Raw genomic sequence first — 27,717 nt, forward strand, 5'->3', positions numbered from 1 at the left:
ATATGACCTGACCAGCTACCTACTACCTTTGATTGAGACTCATCAAGGGTTGAATGGGTTGAGACTCATGAAGCCCAGGCATCAGTCAAGCATGGAAGGGGAGGCCTGAGCAGTCTGTTGCCAGGGCAGTCACACAGGGCTGATGGTGCTTGATGGTTTGGTTTATAGAAGATCCTGCACAGAGCTTTTTTGTCTTTCTTTCTTGTGTGAATGGAAGTGCATATTCATATTAAAGAATCTCTTTTAATACTGTTCTACTTTTCCATAAGAGCAATATGTTTTTGTGTCTGAATAAAATACTGAATGAACCCAACCCTTCCTTAAAGCTTTTGTGCTCTCTACCTCTTTTAAGGACCCAAGAGGGGTAAGAGTGGAAGGGAAAATGAAACAATTATTAGTAAATTGCTTTTTATCAGTTTCACCTGCTGGGTTATAAGGTAGCATAGGGACAATTCAGGGGGTTTGCTTGGAAACCTCTCCTGCAGATAATCTAGTATCTTTTATACTGGTTCCTACTGGAAAACAAAAGACAACTTAAGTTTCAAAACCTCATTTGTACTTAATTAATTTGATTAATGTATGCATGCTATGCTTATCTATCTATCTATCTATATATATATATTTGATTATAAGTAACAAATCTAAACTTAAAAGTATAAAACAAATGAAAGATGGCTAGTTACATCATATCACCCTTCCATTATGATTGAAATTTCAGAAAGTGAGAAACTTTGGTTATTTGAGATTTTCTGTATCATTGAGAATCTTGTATTTAATCTTCAAAACATTTTTCATGTTATGCTTTGGATTCACATTTTTCCAAAAATAGATTATTTCCCAATGTCATATTTCATATCAATTTCATATTATTTCACTGAGTACATGAGGCTTAGTGTAATGCCTGTTTTCATGATTCATCCTCATCATTGTCAACATTATTATTTTTTGGCTATGAAAGTATAGTACCCACTGGGACTTTATGATACTGTACTTTGCTCCTCATGGATGTATTTGTAATTTAATAAAATAGGTCAATGATGTGAATAATCATGACCAAGCTAGGGGCAGAGGGCGTGAGAATGAAAGAATTAGGGAGCAACAGCCTGCATGCTAACTGCAAGAAATCTGAAAACTAATGGCATGGAGTACTGGCCATCAAGTGTGTGTTGTGTGTGGACATGGAGTCTGTTCCACCTTTATTAGATCCTGGAAGAAATAACTCTTTCATAAAATGTTATTTAAGTATAATTTTCTGTGTGTATTCTTGTAAGAACAAGCTACATATATATTTAAACTTGAAAATAAACCAAAATTTCCACAATTTTCTAATAGGTGTCTAATGGTATATCTGTCAACTGTGATCCATTGTAGAATAATCACAAAAGCCTTGCTGTTAAGAAATATTATCTTCAAAATGCATGTATTAATGCTGCATCCTAATAACATAGCTATGTTTTGCAAGACTGTGTGAATTCCAAAGTGAACTTTTTAGCCTACCAGATTGAAAAAAGAAATATGCACCTCAGGACCCTACATTTCGATGACTTTGGGCCATTTATTCCCCTTCAGATTTCAAGTGTATGGAAGCTCTGGGCATGGAATCAGGAGAAATCCATTCTGACCAAATCACAGTGTCTTCCCAGTATAGCACCAACTGGTCAGCAGAGCGCTCCCGTCTGAACTACCCTGAGAATGGGTGGACTCCCGGAGAAGATTCCTACAGAGAGTGGATACAGGTAGGTGGCAAGAGGCCTGGCACTTTTAGGCTTGAGGATTTTGGTCCTCTAGAAAGACTGGTGGGGAAAAAAAGCAGCACCTTAGTTCAAATGAGAAAAGGACAGTAGCACCGAGTAGTCACTGCAGAAGCATCATGTCACCCATGATCAGAGAAAAGCAGGCCCAGATGTCAGCCCAAAAATCCATTCTTCTCAGATATTTGTATAGGATAGGATTTGACAGACGTCTTTCTTCAGTGGCAGCTACAAAACCTGATTTTTTTCCTAACAACATATTTTCTACTTATATTCTTCCTACTTTCTCAAATTTTAATTTCTTTTGAAATATTTTATATTTGCATGAACTTTTTATACATGTTTGTATGTTCATGGGAAAAAAAGGGGAGAAAAAGGTTGAGGTTTATTTTTCCATATATAGGTCAATATTGCTTTTAGCCAAGAAACCGTTTGACTGAGGACATGAGTCCCAGTGGATTATGTATACACATACATGTATAAAATGCCCATATCTGTATATCCTTATTATGACATTTTTGTCTTCCTCTCTGTTCTGAAATTCCCATTCTTTGCCAAATTCTCCTCTCCTACCTCTCCTTCTCTCCCCCAGCTCATCTCCTGACTAATCCCTGGTACCAGTTTTGGTACCTAAACTTGCTCAACCTTTCCTTTGTCAAATGAAACATCCATTTCTCTGCATCTCTGTGGGTTAAACTGTGGGCAAATTATAGAGTTATTTGCCGAAGGATCCGGGCTTACTCTTCAAGAGAACAGGCAGAGCCTGGCTTGTATTCACTGCTAGATATATAAAAAGACTTAGTCCCAGAGAGAGTTTCTAAGCAAGGAGAAAAAAAAAGATGATTAATCTCCTACTTTCCACATCTATTGCTATTTCAGTCTTTTGAGTACAAATACCAGATTTTGTTTTACTTTGGGAAGGTCAATATTAGTTTAACATACACTTAAAGTGAAATGTTCTATTACAGAAGAATGAACTCATGCTAACCTCTGAATGATAACACTGAGAAATGTATTAAAGGGTGAGAAAAGATGAAACTTTTACTTGAGATTGCTGAATGCAACTCTAGATTAAGAAACGAAATGAATTTGCCTGTGTCAGAATTGCTCTTGCTAACTTGTTTTTGTCCATTCCCAAACCAACAAGCTGTTCAGTGTGATTGACAGGTGTGCCTCGAGAGGAAAGCTTACATTTTGCAGTGCTCAGCATATTTGCCTACTAATATAGTCCTAATATAGCCTGGTAATGCAGTGAGCACTCAGTAATTTAGGGACGTGGGTCTTGCAAGAGTTCTGAGACTGCAACTGCAGCGTTTTTGCTATGCAAGTCAATTCTATGTCTGTAAAAACGTGGAGACAGATGGTCCAGTTCTTTCTATCAAAGCACAGCCAAGTACCTGAAAGCCCCAAACAGGAAGACTGAGTGCGAGCTACCCTCTCTGTCTGGTTGGTAAGGGTCTGCTGCACATCTTCTCACACTAAGACCACAATCTGAAATATTGCGAGCAGGGAGGCACAATATGGCATATAGAAATAAATACTTGGTGAATTGCAGGGTTGAACATGTGGCATTCATAGGATAGTTACCATTTATCGAGCACTTATTATGTGGCCTGACCTCTGCTGAGTAGTTGGCATATCTTCATTCAATCCTTACAGTAATTCTGTGAGGGAGATACAGTTATCCTTATTTCTGGAAAATGAGGACACTGGTTCGGAGAGACTAGTGACTGCACAGGTCACATTTTAGTGACCGGGCATGGAAGCCAGGTCTAGCAGACTTTAGCAACTGCTTCTTTACTGTGTGCCCTGGTTATCATTCTTCACCAGGCATACAAATTCAGGGGTATCATTCATTTCCTTTCATGTTTTTCCTAGTGCCATGAGAAGTCCCATTGAGGTGAGCTGAGTGCCTACTGGTTCCGCACCTAAAACGCAGGCTCCTTGTCCTTTCCATACCTCTTAAGGGAATAGTCAGAGAGACTTTGCATCTGTTCACCCTAAAATTATCTTTTTCTCCTCTGGGAGTTCAGTAAACTCATTTATATGCTTGTTATAGCTGTGTACGTGGTGGGAGATTTTATCGTCCACCATCACTTAATTATGAATTATTTCATGTTTCCTGATTTTCTGAAACTCCTTGGAAGTACTTAGCTTGTTGTCATTGGATAGATGTTTTATAAATTAACCAACAAGTACAGCATAATTGAGAATGAGGACAAGAGGCACGTACCTCTAATCACAGGATCATCAGCACTCGTAAGTTTCTATTTATGTGTGCATCAGTATACAAATGGCATTTGTTTGCTTTTCACTTTTTTCATATTTTGCATGAAATATAACCCACAAAACATGTTGCTGCAGCAACAAGGCCAAACACTTGCATGTGTTAAATTAATAAGGCAATATTGGAAACTGACTTTCCTTCAAGAAGGGAACAGTCCTTGGTTCCCATTGTTTTCTCTAGGAAATTACTGTGTGACATGAAAAACAATGCATCGTTAAGTATCGATATGCCTGTTCCTCATTGGTGCTTCCTGTGAGAAGTGCTGCCTGCCAGAAAAGCTTAAAAACAATTCAAGAGGGAGTTTAGTGACAAGGAGCATGAAAGGAAGTCCCAACTTGGAGGTTTGCATTGTCATATCCTGCTCCAAAGGCCACTTCATATCCTGAACCAATAACTCCCCTCATTCATCAATGACATAGTTCGTCCTACTATGACAGTTGCCCATCTTGTCCAGAGAATTTCATCCCATTCTGTGTCATACAGCTGTTTGCGTTATTACTAATTTAATGTCTTTCTTGTTTTATTCCTAGTTTAATGGTCAAGAATTCAAAGTAAAGATTCAGTAGATCCGTGGTCTATAACAGCTTCTAATTTTAAGTCTTAGTGTTAGAGTCCAAGACATTAACGTCATTGAAACTGAGTTTCTTACCCTATAAAATAAAGTGGAAATAAAATTAAAGATTTCTCTATGCAAAACTTAGCTGTCTATGATACAATGAAACTCTGAAAATGTTTTCATTTCAGCAAATCAAGTGCATAATTTCATTGTCTGTTTAGGAGATACTTTCTCATAGATCCTACGTTTAGCCATTCACACACAAAGCAGAATTTAATTTGTTAATTATTTCAATGTTTTATTAATGATAGTGTTCACCATACTGTAAACAGATTTATCCTTCCAGCTTTAATTAAAGCTCTTGGGAGAGCTTTCCTCAAAACAACTGTGACTTTCCCTGATTAAAATGCCAAGAGACAATGGAAAGGAAAAAAGCAGGAGACATCACTCCTAGATGGGATATGAACTTTGTTAATCTGAAAAAATAAAAATGGCACTAGGGAATAATTGATTACCACACACTTCAGTGGCTTTAGAAATAGATTTACTTGACAAATCAACTTGAGTAGAAACTGTACTCTTGTCCAAATTTTGGAGAAAAGTCTTTTGTGGGGGGAAAAAAAAACAAAACGTAGTACTGGATTATTTATGCCTTCACTGGCTTCAGAGCAGCAGAAAGCAGTTGCCTTCTAAACCAAACATCCTGTTTGGTTTGGTAAATCAGCCCCATTATGGGTTAGAAGAAGGAAACCTCCAGAAAGACTTTCTGTAGCTGTAAGAATACATCATCAAGGGCCCTCCCTGGTGGCGCAGCCGGTTAAAGCACAGCACAAAGAAGCTTAAGCCACTTCCACATGAGTTCGATCCCCACCTGCCCCAGAGGTGACCACATGGCGTGGCAGACCTCTCCTTACCCGCCCGCTGCTCCCCTCAGCAGTGTACTTCGTCGATCTGCCTGTTCTGCTCCCCACTCTGTCCCTGGTGAAGCCTTTCACCCTCCGGATCTCTGGCCTGTACCCCAGTTCTGTACGAATAAATAAATAATCTTAAAAAAAAAAAAAAAGAATACATCTACATTGACCAGTACAGACTTTTATTCTGAGGTATCAGGGAAAGAAAGTTCCTGAAGGGAGAAGCAACCTTCTGAGGAAACTTTTTAGTATGTTTTCCTTTTGCCTTATATATATTTCTCTAGAATTAAAGTCCTTCACATTTTTCTAACTGGAATAATTTAAGAGCAGACATCAGCAACTAAAAGCCTTAATATACTGAGGAGGTGGGCTGAACTAAATCAAAACACACCCACGACAACACACACTGGTATGTTCTCACACCAGCATCGTGTAAAAGAAAGTGAGGGTCTCTGTTCAAATTCAGCACATAAAACTGGTCAGATCCAAGAGGCCTTAAGGTTGCTCTGGATTTCATGTGAATCATGAAATGTATTCTAACAGCAAAGCCCTGTGCTCCTATATAACATTTCTGCTTTCAAAAGAGGAAATCAAGTTTCTACCCCCCAAGGTCGAGGCAGTCTTTTGAGGTTTATTTACTCATAAGCAAACCCCACATCTATGCATAGCTCTAAATTTTTGCTACCAGCAATTTCTAAAGTGGCTCTGTCATGATTGAGAAATTGAATTATCAGTTATAACTAATTGAGAATGAGAACAAAAGAAAACGTAAAGGCATGAACCTGACCTGGAGCTGATAAGAGTCTAGTTGGAAGTTCTTTAAGTATCAAATGGAATGCAAGGATGAATTCATGGAATTATTTTAGTCTTAGGAAATTAGTCAACTAAACTAAAGACTTTGATCCACAATTTCATGAAATACTTTTTTTTTTTTTAGTAAAGTTGCTAGTTTCTAACAGGTTTTTAATTTGTAATGATGTGTTCAAAATGCATGTGCCAAATCAACACATCCAGAGCATATATTGAACCAGGTTATCCTAATTGTAAAATCTCTGTGTTAATGCAGCTGACACTCTGAGGGTGCATTATCTCATTCAGATCATTTGTAAATTGCTGATAGTGCAATAAAATATTTTTATACTGCAATGTGAAGTTGCAATAAAATGATATGATGTGTAACTAGAAAACTTATGAATATAGTTCACTGTGTTACCTAAATGTGGAAGGATGCATATAAAATATAATGTTGGAAAATTAGGGAAAGTACAGCTGTTCAATTGTATGTTTATTCCTCAGGTGCACTGGGGGAGCAAGGGGGGGGTTGGCTGGGTGTTTATTGCAATGAATATTAACATGTTATTTTAGCTAAAACCTTGATGTGGAAGGAAGACAATTTGCTTTTTAACAAAGTCCTCAAAGTGAGCGTTTGGTTATATTACCTTCTGTTGTGCACTGACTTCTACTTCCTGCATAAAATAAATGTGTACATCCTAATTGTCAAGCATCATAGGCCTTTTACCTAATGACTAGTTTTTTTTTTAAGATTTTATGATTTTATTTATTTGTGCGTACAGAACTAGGTACAGGCCAAAGGCTCAGGGGCAGCGAGAGGCTTCACCAGAGACAGAGTCCCTGATCGACAAAGTACACTGCTGAGGGGAGCAGCGGGCGGGTAAGGAGAGGTCTGCCACGCCATGTGGTCACCTCCAGGGCAGGCGGGAATCGAACTCATGCGGAAGTGGCTTTAGCTTCTCAGTGCAGTGCTTTAACCCGCTGCGCCACCAGGGAGGGCCCCTAGTGACTAGTTTTTCACCCTGAAAGTTCATATCCCCAAAGTTGTTGTCACTTGTGAAATTTTCCTTATGCTTTCCCTGGAAGTTATCTCAAATATATATTTACAGAAATGCATGTAGGGACAGAGTAAATTTTGAATTTTTTTTTAATAAAGGAAGGGGGGGTGGGAAAAACAATGTACATGTGACATAATTATTTAATCATTTTAATTAATACAGAAAAAAAACAAGAAGATGCTACCCTTTCTGGTCAAATTGGTCACTTAATTCAGTTTTTAATTAATTAGTATTTTAATTTAATTAGTATTTCCTGCCAAAACACCCCCGAAGAAAATGTATACTATATGGAGAAACTTTTTTACTTTTCGGTAAGTGTCTCTCACTGGAAGTACAATACTGAAATAACCATAGCTATTTTGATATGATTATACTTAAAAACAAAGTAATTTGCATAGCATGACCATTCCTTTTGCTAACAGTTTGGTTTCTTATTGATATTTTATGATATTATATTGTGACTGTTTGGAAGCAACAGTCAGTTATACACTAGAAGAGATATTTTTTTTGTCTAATATATTTCAACTTCAGTGTAAGACTAAAAGTAGGTGCAAACATCACTTTGTCTAAATGCCTCATTTTTCATAGCTTCAGAGTTAAGTGATTTGCAAAATCACATGGCATATTAATAATAGAGTCTAGTCTGGAGCCAGTATTCTTGTTCCACTTTTTGGAGGGCTCTTTTTGAAGGGAGTATCCTGAAGACCATGCAAGCGTGATCATATATTGGCATGGCCCTATTCAGTTATTGCTTGGTAAATATGCCTTTGAAATTGAAGAGTCACTGTAGACTCTTTAAATTAAATAAATGGTTGGTCTATATTGAGAGAGGGCTTCTCAGCCTCTTGTCATCTTGGCTTTATTAATTCTTTGTTATCAGAGCTGTCCTGTGCCTTGTGTTATAGAATGTTTAGCAGAATTTCTAACCTCTCCCCCTAGAGTCAGTAACAAGTACACACACACACACACACACACACACACACACACACACATCCTCAGTCCTGACAACCATTGTCTATCTCTAGACAATGCCAAATGTCCTACTGGGGGTAAAATAATCCCTAAATGCAAACCACTCATGTAGATGTCCCCAATCCTAATTAACTCATTTTGAAAATCTGACTGTTCAGCATTTTGGAAGAAAAACTAAGTGGTTTGGTTGGTTGGTTAGTTTTTGTCACGTTTCAGCCACTTATCATAGATGTTATTTGAACAAACTTGTAGTTCTTTTGTTTTCTAAAAATACTGATGCATCTGTTTACCTTATGCAGGAAAATAGCATCATAAACCTCCTTGCTTATTTATCTTTAGCTTCACTATTTTTAGCTTTTAAAAGTGAACTGTTTTAGCTAAATAAATACAGATGTTATTTTAGAATGCTGCACAATTGCATTTCAAAATGTCCTGATAGGACAGGATTAAGAAAAGAAAACAAAAGGGTGAAAATCACAGGTTATTGTCAAGATTTAGGAAAAATATGACTGAAATCAGTTCCGCCACACCTGGACACTATGTGTCACTAACCTTTGCCCCCCATTTTAATTATTTTTTGCAGTATGTTAATAAAAGGGATTTTTTTTAAATGTCATTAAAAGTAAGGAACTATTGTTGAAGAAAACCTGTCTATTGCTTATTAACTTATCTTTCATGGAAAAAATACTATTAAGTTTCCATTTCTGTAACCTAAACAACACATTAAGAGCTATCAGTTACCAACCAGTTTCATATCTGTGGACCAATAAAGGGGCAAGGTTGACGGTTTCACATCTGTTTTGGGTGAAAGGCTGTTCCTGTCTGTGGTATTTAAAATTTAAAGAACTTATGTTATTATACAATTGGGAATCCTCAGGGAGTAAAATGTTAATGAAATCCATAACATGCACAGATTTTATGATAGCAGTTTTAAGAAATTCCTTTGGTGGGGTTTTGTTGATTTCTGTTCTGGCAGCAATAATTGTACCTTTTACAGAGTACATTAATGTTCACATTTAGGAGCAATGGCTACATTTATAGAGCATATAATGTAGCACATGAACTACTAAGCTTTAAATAACTTTCATACAGTTATTTGAAAGCCTAGAGCAAAAATAAATAAATAAATAAATCAGAAAACAAAAACATTCTTCAGAATTGGCAAAGCCTTCAGTTTAAAACTTTTCTAGCACATCTACCAGTAATCTTCTCCAAACGTGAAAAAGTACACTGGAAATTCTAAGCCCTGGATATAGATGGGTATCCTGTGCCCTCAACTGTTTCACATTTAATGCACCATTTGAAAGCTCCACATCAAAATGGCATTTTCATCCACTTTGGATTCTGGTCTCTGTCTCTCTGTCTCTCTCTCTCTCTGTCTCTCTCTCTCTCTCTGTCTCTCTCTCTCCACACACACGTTTCCTTTCTCCACCCTCACCCCTAACCATCAAATCTCATTCAGTTCAACATTCAAATAGAGGAAAGTGGATTAAATAAAAAATGCTCCATAAATCCCATGAGTAATAAAATGCATTATGCTTTTATATTTTCAACTATTGAGCAGAGTAAGCATTTGAGACTAATTGTACATGTTATGACTAGGAATAATCACATATGTACTTGTGCAAATGACTTATGCATTTTTGTATCAGCTCTCATTGCCTCAAGGTGTTAGAAATGAATTTATGACATTTTCCTAATTGTCACCCTTCAGAAGATGAACTCTTCATTTTACTAACACTTTATTTTTCTTATAATTCTAATGCTTTCAACTTCTACCTTCATTTTCTGGACTTAACGGAAAAATAAATAGGCCCTGTTCTTTTTGCTAGCCTGAGAGGTCTATAGATAGAATTCTTCAGGGGATGGGTTATTGGATCAGACAACTTCTAAAACCCTTTCAAGAATCTCAAGTTCAGTGATTCTATTAAAAATAAATTTACTCTATCAGCTGCTGCCCTGGGCTTGCCTAAATGAAAATGAAAATATATGAAGCATAGCTGGGATTTATTTTAAATACTATTGATTGTCACATGAGGTTGCACAGCAGTTTTTTGTTTGTTTGTTTGTTTGTTTGTTTGATTAAAAGGATTTTCTTTCCTTATAACAACTAATTGTTTGGGTTGGCTTCACCATGCAACTAATCTCAGAATTCCACACAGAAACTTCACCACTGGTGCCTGTTTTCCTTAGTTCTTTGTGCGAACTAACAGGGAGTGCAGCCCACTAGGGGAGAAAAGAGGAAGCCCAGACAGTTCATCTTTCATGTCTCTCCAATCTTTGAAGGAAATATCTGTAAAGCATAGGCTTACCCACAATTACAGACTGTTCACACCTTAAAGTTTTGCCAGTACTCAGTCTTTTTTCTCACCTAAAGGACACACATACCTTGTTCACTTCTGAGCATGTAATGAGCCATAATATTATCCCAGAGAAATGAAGAGCAAAAATCAGCGCCAGGCATCCAGCTATATAAAAAGCTATCAATGTTGCCTTATTCTTCTAAGACTTAATGTGTCTACTTATAGCTAAAGCTGATGCAGGTTGACCCTCTTTCAGAAGACTCATGTAGATGCATAGACTAATAGCTACAAGCATAAGAAATCTGACAGCACTTTAATTTTGAAAATCTGGAAATGAAATCATATAAAATTTCCAGTTGGAAATAATCATGAAAATAAAAACATTTAGCAAATCATGCGAAATATGAAATACTGAAAAAAATGATTTCAATATTTTAGGAGTTCATGGGGAGAAGAAAAAATAACTTTTTAAGTTCCCAATCTTCAAGAACTAAGATAAAAGCATACAATTTTTTCCTGGATTATTTAAATATAATTTTAAAAATCACATTAGTCATTGCTATTTTGAATAAGCAACAGTTATAATATATACCTTATGCTATATCTGCAGTTTTAACTTATGTTTCCAAATGTTGCACTTATTTATAAGGATGCTTTCATTTATCTAGACAGCCCCAAATCAAGATGGCAATAATTAATTTATTTGATGTTTAATATCTTAAAAAATCAGTCAATAAGTTTGTTCATTTAGCATGTTCCTCTGAATCATTCAGTATAAATGTACTTCCTTTATTAAGACAAATATGGGAAGCACCTTATATGACTTCAAGGTCCATGGGGTTCAATTTGAACTTGATGACATTCAGCCCTGATTACCAGCTTCTGTAATGCAATAATCCATTCCCCTTAGTCAAAGAACTTTGCTGTTTTCCAAAACAGTTTCAAAATATGTTTATCTATTCATCAAATCTCTCAATGTAGAATATCCCTATTTCACATCTAAACTTTACCTCAGTTAAAATATCTATGGAAAGTAATGCAAACAGATTAAGAACCAGTTTATTCCACTTCTTTTCTCATACTGTTAGTTTCAGTAAAGTCATGTAAAATGATGTTTTCATCCTTGGCATCTAAAAGTATACTGACAAAGTAATAGGATTCGTATTACTCTGAAACATGCACTATTGTAAGAAATGAATGCCTTTCAGCATGCCTTAGCTCTATTTTTTTCTGTCAAAAATTTCCTTCCCCACACAGCTTGACCATGTTCACCAAGAAAGCATTTCACCTCTTGTCACCTCCAAGTATGTGGTAGAAATAGATGTGTCCAACCACGTGTTAAGAATGGTTACAGTGGAAAAATGTAAGTCACTGCTTCCTTTATGTTAAGGACTTTGGGCAGTGCTAAGAGAGGAATAACATTATATATTAGTGCAACATCTGTGCTTGTTCTCCTGTGATTTGAAAGTAGTCATGAAGATGCATTTTTCACATTGTGTGACCCAGGTTGAAATGCAGGAAAACTAAAACTATATAGATAGATATTTTCTTCCAGAACATGAACATAATTTGCAATGCTGCACATTGACTGCGTTTGAAAGCAACATGTCTTCAGAGCACAACAGAGGCCAGGCCTTCTCTCTATTAGGAGGAGCATGGAAATGACAGATCATCACACATCTCTCCCTTCTCTTTTTCATTTTCTATCTCCATCCATGGAACTTCCGACTTCTTTTCTCCCACCACAAATTGGTCTTTCCTCCCTCCAAAACTATAAAGAGTAATTTTTTGATAATACATTCTCTCAAACCACCCCCTACCTTTATAAGTGATCTACTAAAAAGAATAAGTGTATGTTTCCTAGCTGAATGGTAAGCTTTTAGCCAGGAAAATACTGTCCACTAAATATTATATTGTGAAGCTTATTTCATCTCTTCTCAGGAATGATTGGCATCCCTTCAGAGACTAAATGTTTACACACAGTTTCTGACAACCAGCTGTACTGAAGCAGCCTGTTCTTTCTCTACTTTCTTGTCTCAGGGGCAACATTCCTTAGAACCTTAGACCAGTGACCTACTTTAATCTCAGTAATCCCATCAACTCCTTGCCGAATTTTTAATGCTGTGTAGAAGGGTTTTCTTGGACACCTGCACATCCAGATTCTCCTTCACCACATGAGACTCTCATTAACATGAGGCCCACCTAGATTACTGAGGAATACATGGAAAATCCATGTAAAAGGATGCTGTCAAAGTTTATAGACCAAGAGACTGATTTAGACCATCATCCCCATCTGTAAGCCTTTAGTTTCCAAAATTCATTCTTGTGTTTGTTTTTGGAACCAAACTTTCAGGAGGGAGAAAAATTAAAATCGTACTTACTTTAAAACTAATAACACACAAAGTTATTTTGTTTTCCTGGAACAGACAGAAGCTGTTCAGTACAAATATGCATTTATCTGGAATTATTTACTTATCTCCCTGATCATGCAGATAAAACTTTTTGAATAGCATAGAACTATGACATTTTTGAAGGAGAAACATACCTTACCTGTACGTACTGTTTAATGTAGTCTTGGTCTTTGGGTTTGAAAATCTCTTTACACTGCTGATAAAAAGATGGGTGTCCACACTGAGGTGTGTGGGCTTTACCTCCATGCTGAGCCAGCCATGTCTTTCCATGAGGCTGGTTTGTGAGGCTGCTTCTCAGAGGCCATGAAACAAAGAAACACATAAATCATGAAAGGCCTGAAATCAGTGCTCATTTCCTAGTCACGCGAAACTATCATTCCAGATCTTGCAAAGGTCTCATGTTAATTAGGAGAAACCATGAGACCTATAGTTACACAGTGAAATTTTGATGTTGTTACTGCTTCAAATATACAAGAAGGGCATGGGACAATCTAAGATACCGTATATGTAAACATCTAATAGATAAACATCCTGTGGACATCTTGTTTGGAAATCACTTCACTCAAAATAGAAAGGTCGTGAGAGTTTTGAATGAGGTAATTGAGACCCTGATAGATGTAGTGAAAAAAATGACTTAATCCTGCTGCCTTTTGGGGTAACTTTTGGGAGAAGAGATGCTTACTAAGTTAAACAAGTGATCACTGGAGAAAGAAATAAAAAGAAACACTTCATACAACATGAACCTATCCAGTGAAATTCAGCCTTCAGTAGCCTCTAGCTTAAAGAAGTAAACTTTGAAAGGACCGAAATTTTTATGAGTAGTTATAATATTTATAGTTTTAGACACCAAGATAAGAATAATCACATTCCTAGCTTTAGCATGTACAAATTAGTTGTCTACATACTTTAACATTTACATTAATAACTTTTACTCGAAAGGCAAGTTTCAGATCCTGCCAGCAAAGCTGGACAGATTCAACGTTGAGTTTAAATTCAAACATATTTTGAGCATTTGGTTAGGATCAAAGACTGTGTATAGAGCTAGGTGAATTTAAAATTTAAAAAAAATCTCCTTTCTAAGGAATTAAAATATAGATACTACAGGCAAAACCACACACATGCACACACCCACACAGTCATATGCATGCTCATGCACAAACTCCAATTACCCAAATGACTAAGGAGAAATATATTAGGACTACATTCTTTTTTATTTTTTTTTTTTTAAGATTTATTTATTTATTGAAACATACAGAACTGGAGTACAGACCAGAAATGCAGGGGTAGTGAGAGGATTTACTAGAGATAGAGTAGGGTTCAGAACAGGCAGATCAATGAAATACACTACTGAGGGGAGCATTGGGTGGGTCAGGAGAGATCTGCTCCTGTGGGTCACCTCCAAGGCTGGGGATGGAACTCGCACTGAAGCAGCTGCAACTTGCTTGCAGTGCTGAGTTGTAATCCACTGCACCACCAGGTAGGGCCAGGACTACATTCTTATAGTTTGTGTACAAATGCATCATTATTATCTTACTAACAACCAGACACAACTAAATGGGCTAGGCATTGGTATTTTTGCTGGAGAAAGGTGGAGACTAAGGCTGGAATGGCTGATTTACTAAACATTTTCCAGCTTGATTTTTTTCTTTCAAAGATTTATATATTTATGCTTACAGAACTGGGATACAGGCCAGAAGTGTGGTGGGTGAGAGGATTCATCAGAGACAGAGAGGGGAGCAGAACAGGCAGATTGACGAAGAACACTGCTGAGGGAAGCAGTGGGCCTGTCAGGAGAGGTCTACCACCCCATGTGGGTCAGCTCCCTGGTGGGGGATTGAACTCATGCTGCAGTGGCTTTGGAGAGCTTTATAATGTGGTGCTTTAACCCCTTGCACCACCAGGGAGGACCCCCCCAGTTGTTATTTAATATCAAAACTATGGAGTGTTGCTAGGGCCTGTGCTTTGTTACCAATACATGCTGCCTGTGTCATCTAGTTTTATTCCCTGTCGTCCCAGAATTCACTGAATATTTTTAATGCATTCTGTTCACTCTGTATTGATATTTATTGTTTATTTGACTTTTACCTTCACTGACTAGAGAACAGGAATCTGTTAACCTTCCTTCTCTTTCATCCAAGTAGGTAGCACTTTTTTGTGTTATGGATAATAATTATGTTAACAAATTCCCTCCAAAATGCAATGGATATTAGAAACCCAAATCCCCACCACTATAAGCTTACATTCTAAACTCATTGTGCTCTTCTTGAATGTTTGAGGGGGAAATTGTATAATTTCAACAGTAGTGTGAGTCCCCAAAGAAAATATTAAAGAAATTTTACACATTTCAATGAAATATCTTATTGTAAACATAGGTATAACAAGAGGCTAGGTCTTTAGTTTGCATTAGGCTCAAGAAAGAAGTCTCTAACTCATACAGATTGGGGCTTAGATCTCATCCCCGGGACTGCCTGGATTCCCAAAGGCCATGAAAGCATGCATTTTAGCAGGATGACCTCAGCAGCACTGTGCACGGTCATGTGAAATTTAATCGCAAATAAGATTTCATTATCACTCTGTCACTAGCCAGACCCTTTCTGACTTAGGCTTGTAGTCAACGTGAAGGCCCAGCCAAGGGATGATGTGTGTTTGGTGGGACTGGAGAAAATACAAACTCTTCCTTTGAAAGGAATTTTGCCAAAAAATGTCAGATAGGAGGAAAATACTCATCATATTACATATTTTGAAATGTAGGCAGTTGGGTGGGATATTTTTTCCCTGATCCTTTTGCCCCTGACCCCTTCCCCAACCAAAGTCTTATGGGGTTCATAAAGACCATTCTTTCCCCTTCCACAATTAATAGTGCCTTCTTCTGAATCTCATAGCTCCTCATCTCTTGTTATGGCTGCAATTTTTAATTTGAACCTGTTATTATTGTTACTTCCACATAGGTTTACTTGCTTACAGAGCCTGACATACAATAAATATGTACTGATAATTTGATGAATTAAGTGGTTTTACCTGGATATGTAACATCCTTCAGTTTACTTTAATTTCACTCTTTTAGTTAAGCACCTTTGGTGTGTGAAACACCATAATTAAACTTTTAGGTAAATCTGTGTGACAGTGCAGCCTGGCCATTCATTAGATGATATTACCCCACCCCCACTCCAGCACATTTTAAATAAAAATGAAAAATGCTTTATTTTCATAATGCAGTTCTATTGAAATTATGTGCAGCAATAATAAATTTTGAAGTGGTTGCAATATAGACCTTCCTTAGCCATTCTTTCATTACTGTATCCTCTTTTTTGGGCACAAATATCAGGAACTAGGAATGTTCTGCCAGATCTTACAGAACATTTAGTTGCATCCTTGTGGTCAAGTGGATACCAATCCATTTGACTGGTCACTTTGCTCACGCCTACCTCTCCCTGTGCAATCTATCCTCAGATCTTCTCTAAGAGAACATTTCCTGGTTTTCATAGTTGTTACACAATATAATTGGTGGTATCAAGAGTCAGAGAAGAGGACATTATTACTAGTCCCTAAGCTCCATGTTATAGGTGCTTTATAAATCATTGTTGATAAATCTTCCTAGCATGAGTACAAGCTATGATTCTTCTTTGAAGTTTTTGACTAGAGAGTTACATCTTTTTTATACATATTTGAGATTGGTTACTATTTAAAAAATTGTAGCATTAAGGCATTCTCTTAAGACATTCTAATTAAGAAAATTTTACAATAAGGTTTGTAAGGTAAATTCTTAACCAAGTTTCTAGGGATTACATTTGGTCTGTTCTAAGTACTTGTCTTCGTTCCAGATCAAAGGATTAAGTTCAGGTCTTGAATTTAATGTAGCTTACAATAATCATTCAAAAATGTTAATTAAATGTATTAAGTTCCTAAATCTTTTACTGCCCAACAAAAATTCCTGAATGCCTTAGCTGGAAGAGAGACCCACTTAAATTCATATTCTTATCCAAGCTATTAAAGGTTACTGAGGTAACCATCTGCAAATTAACATAGTATTGATGTAAAACCACTTCATTTTAAAGAAGAAAAGAGTCCTTCAGATAGCCATATGTTTCTAAAATATAAAGCAAACTATTCTAAAGCATAATGATTTAATCAGTCTTTCTCTTTATCTCTATATATGGGAATAAAAGAGTTGATTACTGTATCCTGGAGTCTGTGGGAACCCAAATATGATCTCATTTCTTTCTTCCTTTATTATTAGAATAGGTTATATCTAGAAGATCCAAATTTAATCAAATAAAAGAGGGATTAACATGTAATATTTTATTTTCTGATCACTACTGTAACCTGTTCTAGAAGATTTGAAAGGAAAAAACCATCAGGTTTTGCACAAAATAATGAAGACAACACTGTTATATTTTCCCTGACACAAAAGAATGGGTTTTTTTGCCCTCTTGGGAAAGAATTCACCAGAGAATGCTAGGTGTACTTGAATCAGAGAAGCCTTTGTTATTAGAGACTCATGCATGAGGGAACTAGTACAGGAAAGGAGAATTCCATCTGCTTCTGAGAAGAGAGTTAGGAGGAAATATTTCAGAGACCCTGTTGGTAGGCCAGAGAAAAGCAACCTCTTAACTTGTTCTGGGTTGGGTTACAACCAGGCATTTAAGGACAGATTATGCTCCAATTATACATCTATATTCTCAGCCTTCTCCTTCCAGGAAACTGTGAGATAATCATTAGTCAAGATCTAAAGCTTTATGTCTAACATGGCAATTAATGGCCAGTGTGATGGGCCAAATTGTTTGGACAGGGCTGTCCACGACTTAGTTCACCTGTTCAAACAGGACTTGGGGAAATTCATCTCATTAGCTCATAATGTCTCAAGTCTTTCATATTTGTCTTAAATGTGTTTCTTAAATTAAGCTATGCTGGTGTTACAGTTCCCAGTACTCTTTCAAATTAAGATCTTATAAAACCTTATGCTGTATCAGTTACACTGAGGTCTTCATCCTAGAACAGCATTTTTGTGCTTACATTCTTTATGATTTTTATTTGGAGTGATTGAATCGGATTCTGGTTTTTGGAAATGTCTCTCGATGAAACCTACTCATGGAGACCCTTTTTTTGCCAATGCTACTTGCCAATTTAACAATGATAGCAGATTTTACAATTCAAACAAGACCAGATGGAATTCCAGTTCAAAGAGCATATGAGATTAAATATTTCTTATTTAATTAGCTGCTTCTGATTTATGCACCAAAAAAAATTCACATGAGAGTGAGAGAATGTGTCCTAAGTCCAGACACAGCAGCGTTAACATAAGCATTATCTTGTTTTATCAACCCCAAATGACAAAGGTCAGTACTTGTTTGGGGACTTCATTTTTCTTGACCCTTTTCCATGTTCTTTTGCCCCAAGTGCAGTGGCAGACAGAGAAGCCAGCCTTTCTTCTGCATCAGTGCTGTTACACCCTTATCTAACGTTTTTCTAGCTGGCTGAATCACGTCTTCTGGTAGGAAAATTCTTCTGTTCTTTCACTTGCAATTGTTTTACAATCAGCACAGGTTTTGTTGCAACCAGTATTTGTTTTCCGCCCTGAAAAATCCTTTCCTTTAATTAATTTCCTTTAACTATGGGAAAAGTATTCATTCAGACTAGAAAAGAACACTCATGAAGCTCTGCCAGCATTACACATTTTTATACTTGGATATTTTTGTTCTTTACCAGAATTTTAAAGTATTTCTTCATTATCTTTTGCTAAAAGTGATCCATCACTACCATCTTATCTTTCAACAGCATACCTGCATCTTCTGCTAAGCTGTGCTTTCTAGGAGCTAATGTAAATTTTAAACTGATAGTCCAGCAATCATAAATGGCCTCACCTTCTCTATAATTATACAAAACATTTCATGTCCCAAAAGAATAACTATTAAGATTTAATTATTGTTTACTAAGAAATTCTAGATTATCTGCTGATAATTACGCTTTTACAATGTGAATTGACTCTAAAGCAATGTAGATATGTGTATGGCCACCCAGTCTGAAATTAGGGTAAGAGCTGCTTAATCACTGATACGTCTTGTGAGACTGTGAACACAGCACACACGTCTCCTTACTCCTCAGTTCCTTTGCCCAGAAACCATTCTTTGTGAAATTGTTGAAAGAGATAATTATTTAATAATTATAAAATCAGTAATATCCCTGACACAAAGGGTTCACCCCATTAATTTTCTATTTATAGTACTTTTAACACTACGTATTTTTTGTTGTGATATAATAGTGGTGAAAATACATAAAGAGGCAAATAATTATGTCACTAGCTTGAAAGTGATTGCATTGTGATTGGTAACAATAAAAAGTCCAGGTTTTTATGTTAAGGAATGATCCAGTGTGCACTAAACCCATATATCCTAAAACAGCATTGATGTTCAAATGTTTAAACTCTGTCAGAGGGGGGAAAAATGTGTTTTCTAAGGAATTGGATCAATTGTCTAAAAATATATTCTTGAGCTTGTAGTGTCTAATGATGAACTAATGGCTCTTTGAATCATCAGAATCTGGCTCTAAAAAAATCTGACACACTCCCCTCCCCATTTTTTTTTTCCTCTTTTTAATCAGACTTTAGTTTTGATCCCTTCATTTTTCAATCTCTTATATTAACCTGCCTTGGGAATCTTAAAAGCTGGTAACTGTTCCCTTGCCAGTGCCAGCTCAGTAGGCAGTATTTTATTGGGCAAGACAGATTTTCATTTTAGAAATGAGGCTTTCCACATTATGACATTACCAATAGCTGGTTATGTATTATAGGAAACAACAATATTCTTTTCATGGCTCAGAGGCTGCATGCTGGTATTTAGCCAGCAGTTTGCAAAGGTTTGCTACATGACTTACTACACATGCTAAAACGTGTGCTTTGTCCTCAAGTGATTCCCAATGAAATGCGCGCCTCTCTTGGCTTCTCTTTATCTGGGGAATGTGTTTCCTGTCATTACTAAAACAATGCTATGGCCATAAAATGCAGGATGGATTATACCTGTAGACATTTTACAACAAAGAGGAAGTCAAGAATGTAGTTACATCCCATGCCATGGGGAGCCCTCAACCCAGAAGAGCTACTAGGAAGCCAACTACTGCCACTACCCCTCCCTCCAAGAAGCAGATAAGAACAGCAGTTTTTTCTACTAGTGTGCCTCTTTCCATCCAAAATAAAAGTTGGATTTTCTGCTTCTGCATTCTGCTATCTAGCAATGTCTTGTTCTTTTGTATGTGGAATGTCAATAGGCATTCTTCTAGCAATATTAGAATTTTATAATCATGTTGGACACAGAATGTGTGTGTTTATTTTTGCTAATGGTACTATATAAGCTACATCAAAGACTAGCTCTCAGACTACAGAATTAAAATATTACACATGTCTTCTTATAAGAACATATGTCTACATACGTCTAATACAAGAGTGAAACACCTAACCATTTTAGTGAATGTGTTTGATAGCTCCATGTGTACCCCCACCCATCATCACACTCCTGTCTTCCTTAATGTTAAACAGAAGTACATGAAACTCAAATGTTAAATCACATCCATCTTCCAATTAAAAATAAAGCAGCTGTGAAATAATGCTATTCTTTTAAAATAAGAAAATAGTCATTGGAGCAGAGCAGATTTGATTTAGGGAAAGCAGGTTACTCAATTATTGGTTGCTGTGGGTCTGAAATTTTATGAAAAGAAAGGAAGTGTTGTTTAGGATGATGAATCCTGGCATTATGTGGAACCACTCTGGGGTTGTATCTGTGTCTTTCCAGCTGCCTGTTTTGGGTCATCAATCTTGCCTTTTATAATGTGAAGTTGGTAAGACCTCATCATAATTTAAAAAGCTAAGTCACCAACAGAAAAGTCAATGACTGACTTTGAATGGCTTTCATGTCAGCTTTTTATTTAAGCTTCAAAATAACTAGAGCACAATACTCTTTAGAGATCAATATATTCCTAGATAAATCATGTCTAAAAAGGTGTGGCTGCTTCATGTTCTTTATTTCATTCAATTGTATCCTTCTTGTCTCTAAGCTTCCTGTTCCTCTGCCCTAGAACATTCTCTATCTTTGTGTCCACTTGTACCATGCCTACTGTGTACCCTTCAATCCATATCTGAGACATCAAAATCATTTATGGAGTTTCTCCAATCCCACTGCCTCCTAATTTTCTGGAAAAAGTGTTTCTCCTTCCCCTGGGCTGCATCATGCCTTGTATGCTTTGCTCACCTCTATAATCATGTGTTTATGTTTCCTAAATTCTTACTGATCTTTTTGTCCTTACTACTTAATGCAACTCTTAACAGATGACCATTACTGTGTCCACTTAATGAATGTCAATCAAATGGAATAAAAGTTTTCAAAGGTGCAGACTGGTTAAGTAAATCATGCTGTCATGGATACCATAAAGCACTGAAAATAGTGGGAAAATAGTTTTGGCATGGAAATATATCCATAAAATGAAAGCAGGTATTCAAACACTGAAGTAGTATGGCTACATTTGAAAAATAATAGCACCCAAACAATTTTCACATGGACTTTGCCTAAGAAAATAAAACTCTGGAAAGCTGTTACTATATTCCAAATAGTATATTCCCAATTGGTGTCTTATGAAGATTTTTATTTTCTTCTTTAATATTTTCTGCATCTTATGAATTTTCAGGAGATATTTATTAGTTTTCTATAAAGAAAAGTAGATACTCTCTGAAAGCATTCACTGAAGTCTGAACCGAGGTAGAACAAAAACACATGATGAATTCAGAGATGGAGACATGCACTTGAACATCCTAGGGAACAAGTGACTTACTCTGCCTGCCAGACCCCAAAATGTGAAAAGTCTTTTATAGTTAAAAAAAAAAAAAAGTGTGGGGAGGGGGAGAAAGTCAAGAGAACTTTACATACCAGGGTATTCAGATGGAAATTATTTACCTTGTCATTAGTATATGGGATATAGAGAAACCAAACAAAGGATCAGACAAAGATAAACATCAAAACCAACCCTGGAAAGCTGACCAGAGATTTAAGAGCCCCAAAGGGAGGGGGAGGGGAAGGAAAAAGTGGAAGGGAAAGGACCACAGTGAGCCATGGTGAAGACTGTGGAAGCTTTGGTGTTGAGAGAGCAACGTGAACACAGCTGCGGGAAGAAATCCTACCCTATCAAAAAACTAACAATGATAATACAATTTTAAGAAAAGAAATTATTTCTCTTGCATTAGTAATAGCTATTTGTTTGTTTGTTTGTTTATACATACACACAGAACTGGGGTACAGGCCAGAGGTGCAGGGGCTGTGAGAGGCTTCACCAGAGACAGAGTGGGGAGCAGAACAGGCAGCAGACAAAGTACACTGCTGACGGGAGCAGTGAGTGGCTCAGGAGAGGTCTGCCACGCCATGTGGGTCACCTCCCAGGCAGGGAATCCAACGAGCACTGAGACAGTTGTAGCCAGCTTTCAGTGCTGTGTCCTAACCCACTGCGCCACCAGGAAGGTCCAGTCATAACAAATATTTTTTAAGAGATAGTGTGTGGATACAGTGGTCAGACTCAAAAGGTAGTTGAAGACCAGTGTGTTAATTAGCAGAGACAATTTCACTATGCAAGTGACAAACCTCCTGGTATTGTGGCCTCTGGTGTCTTCTTATACAGAAACCGACAGCGTGAGCACTGTACACCTCGAAAACTCAAGACTCTTGAGGGTCCAAGATCACTGTTAGGACATTCCTGAAAGTCACTAGGGAGACAGGACCAAAAACCACTTCCTTAGGGTTGCTAAAGAAAGTTCCCACAGTCAGAGGAGATTGTGTCTTGGAGTTCTGACCCAGAACTCCTTTTTTTTTTTTTTATTAAGATTTATTTACTTATGCATACAAGAACTGGGGTACAGGCCAGAGATGTGGGGGTGAGAGCATTCACCAGAGACTGAGTGGGGAAGAGAACAGGCAGACCCACTGAAATACACTGCTGAGGGGAGGAGCGGGTGGCTGGTGGGTGGGTCAGGAGAGGTCTGCCACTCCATGTGAATCACCTCCCTGGCCAGGGATTGAACTCATGCTGCAGTGGCTTCAGATAGCTTCAAGCTGCTGTGCTTTAACCCGTTGTGCCACCAGGGAGGGCCCAGAACTCCATTTTAATTGTGATGGTTCAGGTCCCAGCCCAAATCATTTTGGGAGGCCGTCATTCATACTTACTAAAACCCAGTGTTAATGTTAGGAAGAAAATGAAATAAAATGTCAAGTATTCCAGTGTGGTACAAAAGTATCTGCAGAGTTTTAAAGCACAGCAAGAAATTTTATGTTATCACAGGGGAGGTTACTAATGCATTTCATTGCTGTTGAGATAATATATTTTCTTTTTTTACTAATGATTCATGCATGTTCCATAGGAGGGCTCTTCTAGCTGGGACCTATGTTGGGTATACCTAGTTAATTCCAGTTGCTCCTTCTGTGAAAGTCAGCTATTTCAGCTCTTAGGATTCTTCTTATTTCATCAACCACCAGTTAATCTTTTATTTATTTATTTACTCTTTTTCTAACTAAACCTTACTCCTAACTCAAAATTTTCAAATTAGGAAAATAGTCAAGAAATGAAATGTTAGCATTATTTCAAATCAACATAAGTTGAGTATGGACTCTTGGGAATGTAATCATTTCCAATCTGAAGAGCCATTTGTAAGTTTGACAGGAGAAGTTTATTTAAATAGTGCTGCTTCATGCTCCCTTGGACTTCAGGATGTCAAGATTTTAAGAGCCCTTGAGCTTCAAAGTGTATGTGGTGTTGGGCCCCAGTCAAAGGACAGTCCGTAAAGCACTAAAGTGTTCGAGAGCATACGAGAAGGTTGACACTGCTCAGTGCAACCAAATCCAGAGTACTCATTAACTTCAGTTTGGGAAATCAGAGTTTTTTTTCACAAGCTTGAGATCACCCAAGTATTTATCTGGAATAGTCAGATATGTAACACATACAACACCCAGTTCTATTTGAGTCAAGAAATCAATGAACCAGTTGTTTGTGTCCCAAATATTGCAGGGGACACACTTATACCAAAAATATTTGTTGTTTTTCTAAAATTCAGCTTGAACTGAACAGTATTTTTAATGTTAAATCTGGCAAAAATGGATGGCTTCCCTTTTTAAAAATTTGTACACAAAATCATATAAATTACTGTGACTCGTTTTTTTAAAGAATGGAAAATTTCACTAAACAATTATTATCATTTCATAAAATTGTATTGGATAAATACTTGTTAAATTTAAAACATCCACCACTATTATCCTCAAATTTCTATTAAAACCTTACTCCTTTTCCTCTCACATCTGGTGGTTGCATGCAGAATATACACTTTACATCTTTAGCATCAGGTTAATGAAATAAAGATTGTTTTACAATGAATGGGAACCCCTTCCTTTCTAGATGAAATCTCCTATTGTTGAATTGTGGAACTTAAAATTGACTTCCATGGTCAGAGATGTTGCTGTTTTTCCTGCATGTAACTCTTATTTCAGTTGTGAAGTGAATTGGCAACGTGTTGATTTAACTACCTCAAGGGCCTTGGGGAAAAAAGCAGTTGATGAGAGACAATAGTCATTCTTCAGGAGGTAGGCTGTGCATAAAATGGAAATTCTTTAGGTGTTTGTGGCCTATAGGCACTGGAGGGTTAATTGAAATATTGTTTTCTGAAAATTGAGTTGTCATGTAGTAACTGGAAGGGTTTAGAAGTTGTGGTGGAGGTGGGAAGTGGGTTTTGTTTTTTTTTTAAACTTTTGATTTTTGGTTTTTTTGCTGTTTTCAGGAAGTGATAATTCTCTTGCTTCTTAAAAATAACCTGTTGTAATATGCCATTGCTTTGGAAACTATATTGTGTTTCAGTTTTTTAAAGTTTCTATATTACATAGAGCTGCGATAGGGTGTAATAAAAAGATACATTTTCCAATATGAAGAAATATATATTTCTAATATATAGAAACCAGTAATGTTTTTGTTTTTAAAGGTGCTCTTAATTACTAATGATGAAAATAAATATACTTAAAGAAAAAAAAACAGTGTCCCTGAAAACATGGTATCATTAAAAAGTCAGAACTGAAAAGGGCTTATTATCAGTTATTTACTGCAAGTGCTTCATTTTACACATGAATAATAGGAACCTTTAAATGAAGTGACTTGTCCAGCTTGCTAGTGACAAAGCCAGACCTTGAGAGCCTGATGCTTAGACCTTTGTCATCTCCACCCATGTCACAGGGCCATAGAATAATTCAAGCACTACAACTCATGAGTCCTTTAGGCTTTGGTCATCACTACTATGATGCCCAATTTCAGAGATATGAGATAGCAACTGACAGATGGAGGTAAGGTGAGTGTTGAAGAGTTTGTTGCCTGGAAACTTATTAGAAGCTTGCAAGTCCCAACCGTGGTCTTGCGGAGGCACTTGCTGTGTCCCAGTGAAGACAGTGCCCAGCTTCCTACAAGCTAAGCTACAATGAAGCCACATTAAGGCATGGAGCAGGAGGGAATTTAAAGATGAGACCGAAATCCATACTTTACCCTTCTCTTTCCATTCCATTGCTTATTATAAATCTATGGCCCATTTCACAAGTCACAATAATCACAGTGCTTTCAAAGTCAGTATTGCTTCCGAATGCATTCCATTTAAAAAGAGGTAGGATGCTAAAGAATCATAGGCAATCATTGCATGTGAGACCTGAGTTCTCTTCCCGGTCTCTTCATGTATCCAATATGTCTTGTTTATCTTTATTCTCTATGTGTAAAATAGCATATATTAATTAATGTGCTGTTTGGAAGCTTTTGAATCTCAGAAGACACAGGTGTGTGATACTGAATCCAGTTTTCTCTTTGGTACCGGGAATCAAACAATCTTGGTTGCAGAACTCCTCAAGGTCCCTTCCTGGCTGTTGTCAACTAAGGCTATTGACAGCTTATCATGTCACTGCCTTTCTTTAAAATGAATGCAATAAAACAGTAAGGGTTATCAACACCAAATGGAATTTTAGGACTCACTGATCTTAGGCATATGAAAACTACACTGTGGAGCTCCAAGACTGGGTGGCTGACCATGGCTTATATTGTCTTCCAGGTAGACTTGGGCCTTCTGCGCTTTGTCACTGCTGTTGGGACACAGGGAGCCATTTCAAAGGAAACCAAGAAGAAATACTATGTCAAGACTTACCGAATAGAAATTAGCTCCAATGGGGAAGACTGGATCACCATAAAAGAAGGAAATAAGCCTGTTGTAAGTTTGACTACCATCCCCTTAACCATTTCAGCCTTTGAAATGGATGATCAATTTTACTTTGTTTGCTTGAGAGCTTTCTGTCTAGCCAGGTTTATTTTTGGTTTGATTTAAAATGAAAAGTACAATTAGAGATTTTAATCTGACCAAGTTATCTCATGCTCCCAGACCCAGAAGTCAAAATGATGTTCAAGAAAAGTCAACACCAGCTAAATGAAGTGTCAGACTCAAAGGTCACTTTGAACCTGGGGGACACTGGCTTTCCACAGGATAAACTCTTGCCCTTTCGAACCTAAAGAGTTGTTTTGTTGTGAGTTTTCCCTGTTTCTTCATTCTCTGTCATAGATTCATTCTTCTCAGTAATTGCCTGCTTTTAGAAAACCCCTTTTCACTTATACTCTGTGGTTCATGAACTAATTTACAAGTGTGCTTGGCTTCAGTGAGAATGAATAGTAGTAAAGGCAGATCACACGGATGCTGTCCCACCTCCCCACCGCTTTCAACCAAGGAGGCCACAGCAGCCATTGCTCTGCCTCCAGCACATTACCCTAAATCATCTGAAACTGAGATGTTTTTCTCAGCTTGCCCATTTATTTGAAGTTCTGCTTGCTCTGCTTTACTAATCAAAAGATTTCTGAAAACATGCTGTCTTCCTAAAATTAAAAGCTCGCCCTGGAGGCCAAAAATTAGAATTAATAACAATAGTAGGAAAGAGCCAGGTAACTTGAAACTGTAGATTTGCGCAGTCCATTAGTATGTCCTTGCCTCTCTTTGGAGAATTCATGGTCTTCGCTTTCTCTTTCTGATCTGAAACTGAGAAAGCCTCCTGGGTATGAGGCAAAGGAACTATTTAATCCTTTTGATTAGCTGTAAACCCCTACTCATACTTAGAACTGGCAAGATGGAAGTGTATATAGATAGACAGCTGTTCTGTGGGAAAAACGTTCTATGGACAGGCAAAGTCAAGGCCATTATCTTAGCCCTGAAGGACACGAAACCAACAGTACACCTGCGGAACAAATTCCACACAGTCATCATTTCTGAATGTGAAGTGCATATTGATCAAAGTTTCAAGATTTATTCTTATTTTGGAGTGGTTTTTCTGAAGATATGCTTTACTTTCAGGAAAACAAAACACTAATATTAATGACACACATTAATTACAAAACATCTGTTTTTTTGTCAGTACACAGCACTATTTCCTCATCATGTGAAGCTTCCTCATTGCTCCTTGAAGCACCAAGTCAAAATCCTATTCCTTAATCAAAACATATATCCTCATTTTATTGTGTTGGCTTTAGAATCCATATCCAGGGCTCTCCCTATTGGTGCAGCAGGTTAAAGCACCTCATTATGAGGCTCTCTGGAGCTACTACCGAAAGTTCTATCCCCCACCAGTGAGCTGACCCACATGGCGCGGCAGACCT

At 37.2% G+C, this 27,717-nt stretch overlaps 1 protein-coding gene across 2 annotated transcripts in view; it reads left to right on the top strand.

Annotated features, from left to right (window-relative positions):
- Positions 1–27,717, top strand: part of NRP1 (neuropilin 1) — a 136,396-nt gene that overhangs the window by 68,303 nt on the left and 40,376 nt on the right. For both annotated transcript variants that reach the window (XM_004691170.2, XM_004691168.2), the window contains exons 6-7: positions 1,570–1,736; positions 26,135–26,290. In XM_004691170.2, coding sequence (XP_004691227.1) covers positions 1,570–1,736; positions 26,135–26,290 — 323 coding nt within the window. The remainder of the gene's footprint in view (positions 1–1,569; positions 1,737–26,134; positions 26,291–27,717) is intronic.

This window comes from Condylura cristata, unplaced genomic scaffold (genome assembly GCF_000260355.1).
Source record: "Condylura cristata isolate star-nosed mole 26May11 unplaced genomic scaffold, ConCri1.0 scaffold00030, whole genome shotgun sequence".
Taxonomy (NCBI): Eukaryota; Metazoa; Chordata; class Mammalia; order Eulipotyphla; family Talpidae; genus Condylura; species Condylura cristata.